The sequence below is a fragment of the Piliocolobus tephrosceles genome, chromosome 7, assembly GCF_002776525.5.
Source record: "Piliocolobus tephrosceles isolate RC106 chromosome 7, ASM277652v3, whole genome shotgun sequence".
Taxonomy (NCBI): Eukaryota; Metazoa; Chordata; class Mammalia; order Primates; family Cercopithecidae; genus Piliocolobus; species Piliocolobus tephrosceles.
The window spans coordinates 142,210,042-142,224,838 of NC_045440.1; the positions used below are offsets into that span (position 1 = coordinate 142,210,042).

At 49.1% G+C, this 14,797-nt stretch overlaps 1 protein-coding gene across 1 annotated transcript in view; it reads right to left on the reverse strand.

Annotated features, from left to right (window-relative positions):
• COL22A1 (collagen type XXII alpha 1 chain) overlaps positions 1-14,797 on the reverse strand; it is a 305,451-nt gene that overhangs the window by 124,969 nt on the left and 165,685 nt on the right. The window contains exons 26-32 of the mRNA XM_026454562.1: positions 9,404-9,457; positions 8,632-8,685; positions 6,111-6,164; positions 4,828-4,881; positions 1,277-1,321; positions 670-732; positions 124-177 (exon numbers count right to left, since the gene is read on the reverse strand). Of these exons, the coding sequence (XP_026310347.1) occupies positions 124-177; positions 670-732; positions 1,277-1,321; positions 4,828-4,881; positions 6,111-6,164; positions 8,632-8,685; positions 9,404-9,457 (378 nt within the window). The remainder of the gene's footprint in view (positions 1-123; positions 178-669; positions 733-1,276; positions 1,322-4,827; positions 4,882-6,110; positions 6,165-8,631; positions 8,686-9,403; positions 9,458-14,797) is intronic.

A 14,797-nucleotide genomic window follows, 5' to 3' on the forward strand; every position in this document is an offset into this window, starting at 1 on the left:
ATATATATATATATATATATATATATATATATATATATAGCATATTCTGCAGAAAATCTCTTCCTTTAGAAAAAAATCAACCAATAATAATTGATGATCAGAATGAGAGCGAGTTTCTCCCACCTTTTCACCTCGGTCACCTTTCAGTCCTGGAAGTCCCAGTTCACCTTTTTCTCCCTATAATAAAAGATAAAATTAGAAAACATTAGAACCCAAACTGAGCTGAATTCCTGCCTCTTCCAGGTAACAGCAACATGACTTTGGAAAAACATACGTGTATATATTTCTCTCTCTCTCACTTGTCCTCGCCTCATCAGCAAAGTGACCACAGTGAAGTGTAACTCAGAGGGGAACCTGTCAGTTAGGCGTGAAGCACCTCATTCTCCACTTGTCCCTGACAGATGGTGCCTTCCACCCCTCGACCCCATCCGTCTCATCTGAAAATGCTCTGCCCTTTCCAGAGACATCTCCCAGCAATGGTCCTTTGTCCCAGCTCAAGGACCCAAGTAGTCTTCTCCCCTTCCCTGTCCCTTCCAGCAACACTGAGAAATACACTCTTCACCCAGTCAAAATTACCACTCTCCTGAGGGACTGAGACTCCACAGGGGGCTGCTTTCTGTGGAGATGGGCCAGGTGTCTGTGTGGGAGGAAGGAAGCTGCCACACTTACCTGGTCTCCTTTCTCTCCTCTCACACCTGGGAAGCCTGGAGCCCCTGGGAGGCCAGCTTCTCCCTGTGAGAACAAAATATTCACGAGGCGTCAACAGGAAGGCTCTCCCCGGGGCCACGCTGCAGGCCATGTGCTCTCAGTTCCTGCTCTCCAGAACTGGAGATGTTCTGGTGGTTCTGGCATAGTGGACATCACATGGAAAGCAATGCAGTGGAGACAGGGGAATTCTAGAGAATTTTCTTCACTGGAGCATCTCCAAGCTCTTATCTACTTCAGCTGTTTCCTTTCCCAGGAACCCTTATTTTGCCTCTCCTGGTGTCTAACCCTTCCTGTTTCTTTGGGACTCAGCAACAATGTCACCCTTCTCACCATCCTTTCTGACAGTCCCCAAGTCTGGAAAGCCCTCTCCTATGCCCCCAACACCTGCAGGCCACCACTCTTGACATCTGTTCAATTGTTCTTCAATGTCCAGTTTATCCTGGACATACAGTGAGCTCCCAAAAACCAGGATTAATTCCTCTTGGCATCTAAATGATTTGTACGAGCCCTAGCGTATAACAATGAGTGGATGAATAAAATGGATGAATAAAAGCATGAACAAACAGACCTTCTCTCCAGGTCGGCCTGCCAGGCCCTGCTCCCCAGTTTCTCCCTGAAAATGCAATAAAAGATAGCCCATTATTCTCCATTCACTTTAAAGAGATGACTGCCATTCCCCAGTTGTCTTCACACATTCACAGCACCTGCCAGCCACAACCCTTAATTTTCAAATAGACGGCATGGTTAGAGGCCCAAGAGTCATGGGCTCTGAAGACCAAAGTGTTTTGCATTTTTGCAGAGCAGAATCCACTTTCTCATATTGTCTTTTGATTTCCCCAAAAGAAACAACTATTAGAACTGTCCCATTTTTAGTTTTAGTTTTTTAAACACAGGGTCTCACTCTGTCACCAGGCTAGAGTGCAGTGGTACAGTCACAGCTCATTGCAGCCTTGAGCTCTTGGGCTCAAAAAATTATCCCACCTCAACCTCCTGAGTAGATGGGACTATAGGCACATACCACCATGCACAAATGATTTTTTAAAAAATTCTGTAGAGGAAGGGTCTCACTATGTTGCCCAGGTTTAGTCCCTTGGGGGGACTAAAACAGTTCCTAATTAGCACTGTGTGGTCAGGGTGAAGTGGGGAACACAGGGCTAGAGGGGCTTTATCTCTGATCCAAGAGCATCAATCAGGCTGCTGCACTTACCAGGTTCTCACAAATCACTGATGCAAAGAGCTTTGCCATGGTGGTGGTGGTGAGTGCGGACTATCATCTTTATCCAACCACGTGTTTTTAAAATAACTTAGCTTCTTGAATGACAATGTATTTCTAATATTAATTATGCTATTTACTAAAACCTTTAGTGTAAATTTTAATAAGCAAACGTGGTTTTCTCATGAATGCATGGATGCACAAAAGTATGCAGGCTATATTTTGTGTGCAGCTATGCCAGACTCAGTTGGTACTGAAGGCCAGAACTACCAACTTATCAGAGAGAAAGACAAAAAAAGAGTAATTAAAAGCGTTGCTTAGTGCAAGTACACATTTTATCCTGTAGCGCTGGTGTCACACATCTGGAGTCAGCACTTATTAAAATTCTAGACACACTCCGATGTTCCCATCAATTCCCAATGTTTACAAGCACAATTAGTAAGAATTGCTCTAACCAGAATTGTGCAAATACTCGTCACTCAAATTGTCGCTTTCAATCTGCTAGAATAGTAGCACATTTGCAGTGGGCGTTGCTTCTTACATGCTGAGAAAGGATAAGGGGCTGAGTTTGGTTAAAAAAAAAATTGAAGACCATCTGAAGCGCCCCCTGAATTTGGCTCGTGAACACCAATCCAAAGGCACAATGGGGGTGAAATGGTATCTTCTTGAATTCTCCAAATGCACCTCAAAACATCGATGCCTCTGCTCACCCTGCAGACAGCTTTGCCCCCCAAGTGGACTCTTACAAATTCGCCATCCATGACTTAGTCATCATCACCTTGGAAAAGAATTTTTATCTTCAGCCGATGCTTTGTCAAAATAAAGTAACAAGACCCTCTGCCAGGGCTCCTCTAGGACTGCGAGAGTATGCTGGAAAAGCATCATGACCGCAGAAATTCCATTTTAAACTTTCCAGAGAAACGTTTTGAACACAGAGCCTTAGAAATTGAATAAAAATGACACATGAGATAAAGCAGTAGGCTTCTCTGAATCTTTCAACCATTAGTGATTATCAGAAGTAGAAAACACATAGATTGAAAAGCTGGAGTAATCCCAGAGGGTTCCTGTAATTTTAGCCCAATAATTGTCATAATCAATCCCCTTCATCTACAGAACCCTGCATGAGAAACTTGATGGGAATGGATTGCTTCATTACTGAATAGAAAGGTGGGGTTTATACAGTATAAACCCAGAAGGATTTGCCAATTCACAAATTTGAGAAAACACAACCATAAGGTATGGTTGACTCCATGAAATTCGTGAAGTCAAGAACAGCAAACCTAGATAAATGCTTTCAATCCTTTCTGGAAGATGATAGAATTTCAATCCAATCAATCAAACACTGAAAGGTGGCTGAGTACTTTTAAGACCAAGAGATTCACTCTGCTACACACACAACCACCTCAGGACATGCATTAAAAAAACAAAAACAAAACAAAAAGAAAAAAAAACAGCAAATTACATGTCATCACATTTCAATGACATGTGGATCAGTATAGATGTATATTTGAATGTCAATATTGAATCTTAAAATACAAAGGATACAGTGCCTGTCGGTGGCCATGGGGGGACTCATTGGTACACACTAGTACATTCTTGGGGGACATGAGGGCTGAGTTCTTAGGATCTGGAATCCAGGAAGTGGGAGGTTCATGGTGGCTCTTGGCAATACTCTTTCCATAGTTTAAGTCAACCTGGGTGTGCTTGAGACAGCATGGATGCAATTTAATCTGTGTGTTTTTCTGCTTGGTTTTAATTGGGTCTTTAAAAAATGATCACTTCATGAAAGAGTGAAACAACAGGGAACATAAGGGCCCAGGATGTGCCCACCAGCACCTTCCCTGGCCAGCAAACGGATGCCCTGAGGTGTGCCCTCCCACGGGGTCAGCGTCCCCCACTGTGTGGGGTCCAGGCCACTCCTGTGCTCTGGCTGGGCTGAATTTGATCATGCATTCTCTACCTAACAAGCCTGTACTGCATATCTAAGCAGTGCTTGCCTGTGGGTAGCGAATGGGAGGTGCAGAGTTGACTAAGACCCAGTCACTGGGCTTCAGTAGTTCATATCCCAGTAGAGCGGGAGCCCTGTGAGTGGAGGGTGAGAGGAGCAGAACTCCCCACAATCTCCTGTCTGGCCACTGTCTCCTCAGCACCACAGGTTTCCATGCGTGCACACACACAAATGCACCCGTGCACACTCACACCACACACACACGGTCCAGCAGAAAAGCCTCGCAGGGCAGCAGTCACGCCTGGAGGGAGCCTGGGCAAAGCGTGACCATCAGCACAGGGCACTTGGGGGCTCTCCACTCACAGGGGCTGCCCTGTCCAGGTCACATGCTGGGGAGCTTCCATTTCCCCCTCAGGTCCATTTTTCACACTTTACCACCCACTGGAAGCCGGCCCGAGAAGGCTGAACTCTACAGATTGCAAGGAAAGCATCTGCTAGCTTTCCTTGCCTTCTGGCTTTCTGTAGGGTCAAGGCATTAGGAAGCACCGCAGTGGAGGTAGAACACAGTTCAGAGAGAGAGAGCGAGCACTTGTATCTGTTCCTCTCACTCCCTCCCTGCCAGGATAAGCCTGACACTGATGATGTTCTTCTTCCCAAGGCCACGGCTCTCACGGGGGTCGGGGCTCTCTCCTCCAGCTGCATATCTTGGTTCTGAGGAACCACTCCCTCCTCTGGCGCCTTCTGTCCCAGAAGTGGTCTTGGTTCTGTTGTTGCCAGCCTCAGGTTGCCATCCTGGTTGGAGCCTTTAACCCTGCCCCTTTTCAATTCACTGATTTGTCTCCTGCCAAGTACCAGCTGATACAGATGCTATGCTTATGATAAGTCGAGATTCACACAGCACCCCAAATAGACCACTTAGAATAGCAAGCGTAATGGGAAAAAGAGGCAAAGTCCATACCCGAAGGCCTGGTTTTCCAGGCAGACCATCTTCTCCTCTTTCTCCTGGTTGTCCCTGTAAGGAATACACAGCAAAGTTAACAGGAGATGGGGGCCATGCTTGGGTTAAACATACAAAGTACTAGGCACAGGTTGGTAAGGAAGAGAACTACCTGCACTAGGGTGGTTCTGAACTCCTTCAACTCTGCGATTACCTAACCACAGTCACCAAACATAGTAGCTCATTCGGCCTCCTAGGTTCCATATTCAATAGCTGTAATTTTGATTTAGAAAAATATAATTGAGGAGAATTGGCACTCTCTCTTACTGAGAGATGTAGAAGAAGGAAGATGTTGCATAAGTATTTCTAAGAATAAAAAAAAGACTTGGTCAGCCATGATCCTTTGTCCCAAAAGATGGGAGAGAAAAAAATGCACAATACTTACATTGAATGCCTAGAAAACTAAATTAAATCCATACTTATTCTGTATTTTGCCATGAAGAAGTTGACCTTCTAAGTTTGCTTATTGAAAATGACAACACATTTTCCCATAATATTCAACAGCTGCCTTTCCAAGTTGCCTTTCAAGGACTGTTGAGGCGCTTGAGTCTGGGTGTGTTCACCAGGAAAGAAGAGTTCATTTGTTCATTTGTTAAAATACTGGTATGGTTGTATGATAATCCATTTAAAGTATTAAGCCTGCATTTGCTCCCCAGTTTTATGCTATTTAACTTTAGCCTCTTATCTTAATAATTCACCATAAAAAGCCCTACCAGAACATTGTGAAACTCTAAATCTCTTATTATATTAGTAAGAGTATTTTGAAGTTTTCCTCCTTGAAAATAAAATTAAATAAATAAACATATTTCTAACGGATCAAATATTTTTTTGAGACAGCGTCTCACTCTGTTGCCCAGGCTATAGAGCAATGGCACAATCACAGCTCACTGCAGCCTCGAATTCCTGGACTCAAGCAATCCTCCCACCTTGGCCTCCCAAGTGAATGGGAATATAGGTGTCCACCCCCATGCCTGGTTAATTCCCACCAAAATGCTGAGATTACAGCTGTGAGCCACTGTGCCTGGCTAAATTTTAAAGCCTAGGGCTTCCAAATCCTTCTGCAGTTATCTGAGAAGAAATAAGGAGCTGTCCCCCATCTGACCCCATAAATCTAAACATTTCAACTGAGTCCCGATTGAAGACCCAGGCAACCGACTTGTTTTAGAATCCACCAACAAACAAGAATCTCTTTAGTTTCTGTGTTTTGGGTTCCCAAACCGGTGCCAATCGCATCAGTGACCAACCTTGGTTCCTGGTGGGCCTGGTGGTCCATTCGGCCCATCCATTCCAGAGGGTCCCTGGGCCAACAGGGGGAAACATAAAATAAAAAGGAAAGGCATATTTAGGAAAGGCTTCCATTAAGTTGTTTCAAACCAGGAGCTGTTTGTGCAGCCAGAATTCAGGAGGCTTGGGCCTCTGCTCTTTGATCAGCAGGGCCCTGTCTCCAGAGCCACTGTTGTCCCTGTCTGACCATGTCTCCCTTTGTTATTACTGAAGCAAATATCACCCTCTGGGCAATGTCTGATTCTCAGTACACTGGCCATGCATGGAGGGTGGGGGCGCGGGAGGACACCTGCCAGATCTTGCTCTGATGGCTCCATTTCTACCCTCAGCTTCCAAGAGGCCCTGGGGACGACAATGTCCACACCGCTCCTCCTCTCTCCTCTCCAGAATCTCTTTGCCATCTTGTGTCTTCCTTCCCACGGCTATCCTCCCTTCCTCTTATCCTTCAAAAAAGCAAGACTTCAATCTGTTGGCATAGATTGGCATTACTGCCTGTTATTTCTAATGCCAGCACTGAGGAGCTCCATATTATATTTTCCAACACCAGGAGTTTCCTACTACCATCAGGATGTGGCAGGCCAGGTGTTACTGCAGCTGTTTGCAGGTGAAGAGACAAAGGCTCTGCAGGCTAAGTGACTTGCTCAAGGCCACAGGGCTGGTGATAGGGACCCACAAGGTTTAACTGACTCCACCTCTGGGCTACTTCCACTACACCAGAGACACTTCATCTTCTCCTTTTCCTCTGTGCCTTAAATGATGTCAGGTCATATGGGGGCGGGACCTGTCGGGGTGTAGGGGGGTTGTGCAGGGGGAAGGAGAGCATCAGGAAGAATAGCTAACACATGCTGGGCTTAATACCCAGGTGATGGGTTGATCTATGTAGCAAACCACTGTGGCACATGTTTACCTATGTAGCAAGCTTGCATATCCTGCACATGTACCCTGGAACTTAAAAGTTGAAGGAAAAAAAAAATGTGTCAGGCACACACACCCTTCCCCATGACTGACATTAGGGATATCTCCTGTGCTATTGCTTTCACAGCTATTAGTGCTATTCAAAAGTGAATGTTTTTTATAATTCTGGTGATTCTTCCACCCATCGAACCTGCTGCCACCCAATTTGACTCATCTCTCCCTGTGCCTCCAGCTTGGACTGGCGACTGATGAAGCCCCACCTGCACAGAGCAGGTGTCCTGGAAGCCAAGGCTTTAGGAAGGCAGAAGGAAGGGCTTTTGGGGGGATTAAGGCTGCCTGAGTCAATGAAAGCAGGATCTTGACCAGGAGTAAACGCGAAGGCCGGAAGCTGTGCTTCAAGCCTTCTGTGGCTACAGCCACGTCTTGACAGATGAGAAATGCTCACAGCGTCTTTCTTACTCTAACACGCTCCCCTCCTCTGAATGTTCACACTGATCTGCATACTCTCTGATGAGCCCTTTCAATTGGATGAGACTGCTCATATGTTTGAGCTTTCAGATGATCCTGTCACTCATGGAAACTGCTTATTGGTGACATTGCAGTTGACTGTGTGTTTAGAAACGTTTGCCGTCGATGGTGGCATTCACCCAGTGTTCCTCCCACACGCGACCAGACCACCTGAGTGCCCAGCCTGGTACTGAATTCATGTCCAGTACCCTTTGGCATGCTGCACTGGGGCTCAGCAGAGCTGGGGAGGATGATGGTGTTACTGCAATCACAGGGCCCCTGGGCGCCTTGATCCACATTCACCCATGGATCTGTGCTCCATGGAGAAGTGGGAACTGCCCCATGTGCCGCCTGATCCACTTCACCTCCGCCTCGCCCCTCCTCCAGCATCGGGATCCTCCCAGCGGGGACCTTCCCCATCCGGGCTCAATGGGGGAGAACTAGTCGTAAGGAAATCCCTTTAAGGCGGCCCAGGGGCCTCCCTGAGGGTAGATCATGCATCTAGCCAGGTCTCAGCCCACGTCATCCATCATCCTGCCCTGAAAAGCTACAGGCCAACTTGAACTGTGCCTCTCCTATCTGGGGAGACATTAATGTTTTCTAAGCTCCACCTGCCCCCTGAGAGCACCAGGGTCTCTCAGTTTGCAAGGGAGAAAACATGATCAGGATTGTAATGGGAAGGGCTGGCACACGGCTCCCCACCCATTGCTTCTGGCCCTCTGGGAATTCCTCAAGGACAAGTGGTCATGCCTTCAGTAGCAAAGGACCCTTGAATGTGTCTTTTGGTGAAAAGAGAAAGGGCAGTGCCCTGAGGACAGTGGTCCTAATCTGCACGCTGGCCAGGGCACACAGGAAGCCTTCTCAGCTGCCAGGGCACTAGCAAGAGTGAGCCGCCACAGAAGGAAGACCCAGGCTGAGCTCCAGGGCTGCAGGCCTTGCTGGCCAAGGAGTCCTCAGCTCTAGGAAAGTGGCCCTGGGCCAGCTGCAAGGGCTCAGCGCTCCCCTCAGAGCAATGGGGAGAGGCAGGAGGGGAGCAGGAAGATGTTTCCGGACACTCACCGCGGGCCCCGGAGGCCCAGGCTTTCCCGGGAAGCCGATCTCTCCAGGCAAACCCTGAAAGGGGACCACGTGGACATGTTAGCCTGGCCTGTTCAGAGATCAGATCATTGACTCAACCTCGTTCCTGGCATGGGCCCAGGCCTCTGGGCCTGAAGAGGGCACCCCGGGGCCTCTACTGTCCTGGTCGTCCGCTGTGAAATGCGGAGTTGTTGTACCTCTGAAGTTGACACATCCACGGCGTGTGTGGCCTGCGGTCAGGGCGGCCTTCCTATCCACTGCCCCCTGCCGGGACAGATGGGGCTGCCTCCCTCTGCCGATGGCAGGCCCTGCCCCACTCAGTGGGTGGGCGTGGATTCTCCCCACTCCCCCACGCCCACTTTCAGGACACTTTTTCAGCAGCCGCGCAAGATGGGAAGGGAAATGTTAGCAAATGCTTGCCTGGGTCCTCTGTTTTGCCTCAAAGCCAAATCATAAACTACGAAAAGACACCCAAATGGGCAACCCCGGCCTAACGTGCCTTCTGCACACCGGACTCTGGAGGCAGCCGCCAAAGGGCCACATTAGCTCCGGTGATACTCTAACCCAAGGGTTCCGAAGGTCTCAGAGTCCAGAGGCTGGGGGTTCTACATATCGGGGTGCTCCTGTGTATGTTTTTGCACTGGACTTGGGTGGATAAAAGACAAAGAGGCCATTTCCAAAGATGTTCCCAGGTCCTACAGGCCAGGAAACCACCATCTAAGTGCCCTTGTAGAAAAATCAAAGCCAGTCTTACCGGAGAACCTCCCGGTCCGGGGAGGCCTGGGACACCAGATGGTCCTGGAGGGCCCTGTAGAGAAAGAGCATTGGGTGGGTTACAGATGAGCCCAGGCGAGCCTCCTAGGGATAGTGGGCATTTGAACGAGGCAAAGGGAAGGGGTCAGGAGGATGAGGTGAGATTTTAACTTTGTTTATAATGCCTGATTTTTCAAACAGAAATAAACAAAAGCAAAAGGAAAAGATTTGAACCAAAATTTGCAAAACACGAACATTTCCTATTTGGGTGATCGGTATACCATCGCCTGTAATATTATCTATTCTGCTATATATTTAAAATGTTTGGACATTTAATGTAAATACATATGTGTGTGCATGTGTGTGCATATGTGTGTGCATATGTGCAGACACACACACACGCAGTCTGACCCATGCGTCAAGGTCTTCCAGAAGACTGCTTCTCAATCGCGAGTCATACAGCAGAGCTGGCATCAGGGTCAGGATTGCCAGGGGTGTGTAAAGGGATCTCACGCCCAGGCCTTCTGGTTCTGTAGGTCTGGGGTGAGTGTGTCTCGCATCTGTACTTCTAAAGGTTCCTCCATGCTTCTGGAGATCAGTCCTCACAGCCACTTGACAGATGTAGATTCACGTGCTATTTAAGTCATTCACCGCCTGCACTTAAACTTTGGGGCATCTTCAAGGGTCAGGAACAGAAGCAGGTACTGTCAGCAAACAAAAACGTAAGACCTGTTTCCAAGCTCCTATCTTGGTTGAGGGGGAGGGTTAGGGAGGGGAGAAACATGTAGACAAATAATTATGGTAGAAAAGGGCTGGGCATGGTGGCTCACAAATGTAATCCCAGCACTTTGGAAGGCTGAGGCAGGAGGATCACTGGAGGCCAGGAGTTTGAGACTACACTGGGTAAAATAGCAAGACCCAATCTCTCTAGAAATAAAAAATAAAAATTAACTGGTCGTAGGGGCTCTCGCCTATAGTCTCAGCTACTCAGGAGGCTGTGGCAAGAGGACTGTTTGAGACTGGGAGTTTGAGGCTGCAGTGAGATGTGATTGTGCCGTTGCACTTTGGCCTGGGTGCAGAGCAATACCCTGTATTAAAAAAAAAAAAAAAAGATGAATGGCTCAACTAAACCTATGAGCACAAATCCAGGTCTGGGGGGCCTGGGACACCAGATGGTTCTTGCACCCGGGAGTGACACTATGCACCCGGAGGGATGAAGGCAAGCGGGCAGAGAAGGCATCTGAGTACTGAAGAAAGCCTGAAGAAATAAACAACAGGTCAGGAAGACAAGGCAGGTGGGCTGCATTCATAAAAGCTGGCTGCTGTTGAAGGTGCTGCGTTTTGAATGACAGCCAACGGTTCCATATGAAGACAGTGCGGGCCTGCACAGGGCAGATGGAGGCTGAGCCAAGACCTCAGAGCCCACGGGCTGTCAGAATGAGGAGGAGCGACTTTGCCACGAAGGTCTTGGTATAACTGAAGAAGCACAAGAAGACATGTATGGTCACATGTGTGCCCAGGAAAGCAGCCTGCAGTCTGGGGAGACCAGAGGGAGGAAGAGTGGATGTGGGGTTATAAGCAGGGGCCAGCTGGAATCACAAAACACCAGGGCTGGGAGGGAGAGTGGATGTGGCGTTCTGCATATAGCAGGTTCCTGACAGTCCTCATGCAGGGACTGCCCATTTTAGAACAGCCAGTGACCCCACAGCTGACCCACCTTCAGTGGCTCTGATTTTCTAAAGGATAGCGCTCTTCCGAGCGAGTTCACCACGCCCTCCTCCCTCAGCTCCAGCACCACAGACCACGGCTCCACACAGCTTCCAGAAGGTGCAGATGACTTTTCTAGCTCAGGTTTCTCTCTGGACACCCCCTCCCTTCCTCCCACACCTCCCTTCTGAGCCATCTCCACCTTTCTGAGATGGTCTCCAATTCCCCAGTGGAATTAAACTCTCCCTGCTCCATGCTCAAGACCAACTTAACTGTGCCGATCTGACCCACAGGCCCTCGAGGGCAGGACATTCTTGTTCCCTCTGCACCTCACACAGGGATTATCCCAGGGTGTAGCATCCAGCAGGCGCTCAGTAAATGCTTGAGGAAGTCTGAATTGAGCCAGACGCCGAGACTAGCTTTGCATTCAGAAAGAACAACACTACATGGCCACTAGAGGGCGAGAAATACCAAAAAATGGCAGAAGTGGCCGCAACGGTGAACTGTTCCCCTTTCTTCCTCTGGGGGCACCCGTGAGTCCAAAAAAAAAAGTCATAGACCGGGACCATTTACTGAACAGGATTTGGGGGCACCTGGACCTAGTTTTCTCGACAGCTCGCTCCGTCCTGGCAAGTCTTAGGGGTAGCATCTTCCCTCATGAGAGACATCTGTTCACAGCTGGAGCGACAGAGGGGCCAAGCAGGGCTGCAGGGTGCCCTGGGCAGGTTCCAACCTGGGTCCTCCTTAATGGGCAAGCGCTGCTGGAAGGCCTTAAAGAAGCCTCCCAGCCTCGCTGTTTTGTCGGCTGAGCCTTACTACCTCCACAGGCTGCTCCAGTTTGGCCCCCCTCACCTCTCTCAGCGAAGCAAGAGCCCTGCAGTGACACAGCTCCCACACACTCCAGAGGCACATTCCAGGCAATCTTTTTTTTTTTTTTTTTTTTTTTTTTTTGAGATAGGGTCTTGCTCTGTTGCCCAGGCTGGAGTGCAGTAGTGTAATCATAGCTCGCTGCAGCCTCTAATTCCTGGGCTCAAGTGATCCTCCTGCCTCAGCCTCCTGAGTAGCTGAGTCTACAGGCATGTGCTACCATGCCTGTTTAATTTTATGATTTTTTTGTAGAAACAGGGTCTTGCTATATTGCACAGGCTGATCTTGAGCTCCTGGGCTCAAGCAATCCTCTGCCTCAGCCTCCCAAAGTGCTAGGCTTATGAGGGTCACAGGTGATCTAATTGTACCTCAACATGGTCTTTGAAGGCCTCACAGCACCCCAAGCCCACAGAGCATATCCGAGGGCCCTTCCCAACCGTACAGGAGTCTCTTTGTTAGCAGTTTGAATGAGAATTCAGTTCTCATCCCTCCTTACATGTCTAAGGATGCCGATGGCCTCTGGAGTGTTCTATGCGTTTTCAAAATGGTGAGCCCAGGAAGCTGGCCCCCTGACCAGCCCCTCGCTCTGGCCCTGCTTGCCTTCCTCCTTTGCCACTTGCAAACACCCGTGGCCTACTGCTGCTTGCTAGTTTTGGAGTCTCACAGCATGTTACAGGTGATGGCTCTTTACTGGTATCCTAGTGGAAGTTAAACCTCCTTGTCTGACAATGAAGAAAACTGAGGCCCAGAGAGGCCCACTGAGGCCCACTTCAGGTCACACAGCCTCATCTCTGGCTGCTGAAGACACACCTGAGGGCCTGTCCCAAATGCAGGCACACAACCCTTGTTTAGGTTCAGAGGCGGCAGGTCAGGGACAGGCCCCAAGGGTCAGTGACTTTTGAGACACCAGGTAATTCTGGTGAGCTGCCAGGTTTGGGCATAACTCGTCTAGGCCAGCTCCGTATTCCACCATCACCACCACTAGCACTGCTAATGAACCTGTGAGCGTAACATCCCAGGAAGAAACACAACCCAGGAGAGAGGAAAAACCCAGAAAGGCAGGACAAGGGGCTCAGCCACCTCCATTCAGCGTGGACTCCACCTGTGCTTCATACACCGGCTCATTCCAGCCCTCCACTGGCCATGGGAAGCTGGGCTTTTTCATTAAATTTACAGAAGAGGAAAATGAACTGATATTAGAGAAAGCTCATACGTGGATACAGCACCCTGATCCCTTCGCTCCTCCCGAGCCCAGTACCCCAGACTCGCAAACTGTCTACACAGTTCCCACTCAAGGACACGGGTCTCACCCTGCTGTGACAGCCCCTTTCCACCCTTTAACACAATGTGATCTCCTAAAAGACTCTCTGCATGTTAAGGGAGACTAGAACTTAGGGCTTTAAATATGGGTTTGAAGATCTCAAAGTCTATCTTCCTGGCAAGATCACAGCTCCTGGTTCCATGCTATGCACACAGTAGAGGTTGAGTCACTGCCTGCTTGTTTGATGCTGTACACTTAGGAATGAGAGCGAAAGCCTACCCAGTCATTAAACCTAGCAACTGCGGTAGCCATTTACAGAGAGATAGAAGATGGAAGTAGCTGGAAGTAACTGTCTGAAAGTCTGGAAACCTCTTCCAGGAGGGATCACAAAAAGAGTGAGGTGATTTGCTTCCAGCCTCTTTTCCAATTTACAGGGGACCTGCTCACAAGTCCAAGTGGGAAACGCTGGGTGCGGTGGCAGGAGGGAACAGCCCTCGGGCTGCAGCTGCAGCCAGCCTGCCCCGGACCCTGGTCTCTTGCTCGTGCTCTGCCTTCGGATGGCCACAGAAAGGCACACGGTGGGGGCAGAAACTCTAAAGAGAGCAGCCACCTCGCCTTGGGGGTTACATTCAGCCTTGTCCTGATTACCACAGGTCCTGCTGCTGGGACTTCAGCTCTGGCGTAACTCACTTTGTTTCTGACACAGCCTCAAGCCAGCCATGGGGAGGGCTGGCGAGGGAGGGGCGGGTGGGCAAGAGCATCCTGGGAGGGCCTGGACACGAGGGCCTTTCCACCCACGGCTGGGATAGCTATTTCTACTTTGGCACTCCCCCAAAAAGAAGGGAGAAAACTTAATTTCCTAAAGCGCTGACTATATGCCTCGCATCCTACAAGGACTTTGTCCATATTACCACAAGGCCCCTGGACAGCATCTGTCTCCCTGCCCATGTGCAGGTCCCTGCACTCAGGATCTGGGAAGATTCACACTTTGGATGGAAGAGGGTATCAACAGGTGACAGGGTGTGGGTGATGCCTTTAAAGGGAGAGGGCAGTGGGCAGGCACAGCTTTGATCCTTAAAGCCAAGGACCTGCATTATCCTGGAGCACCTGGAAGAAGTTATCCCTGGAGACCCAGTATGGCGGTGGGCAGGGCTCCTTCCCCCAGCCAGCGCCTACTATGTACCACTGGGTTCTCTCTGAGGTCTTAAGACAACTCAGCCCTCCACTCCAGAAAATTACAGCCTAGTAAGACACATAAAACACAGGCCTCTGGGGTCCCAGGAAAAGCATCTGAGGGCTCGGGATCGAAGGCAGGGTTATATTTTGAGCAGCAGTGTGACTTACGGCAAGGGATTTGGTTTCTAAAAATATACAGTAGGTACAAAAATACTTTCTTTGCAGAATTGTTTTGTATAAAACCCATGGCTTCCGGCATATAGCAGAATTCATGAGATACCTGTTGAACAGAATGAAAACAGACAGACAAAAGAGGTGCTTGAAGGCCACGGAGCTCAGAGGAAGGCATGGTGGAGAAATCAGGAGCATCTCGAAAAGTGGGGT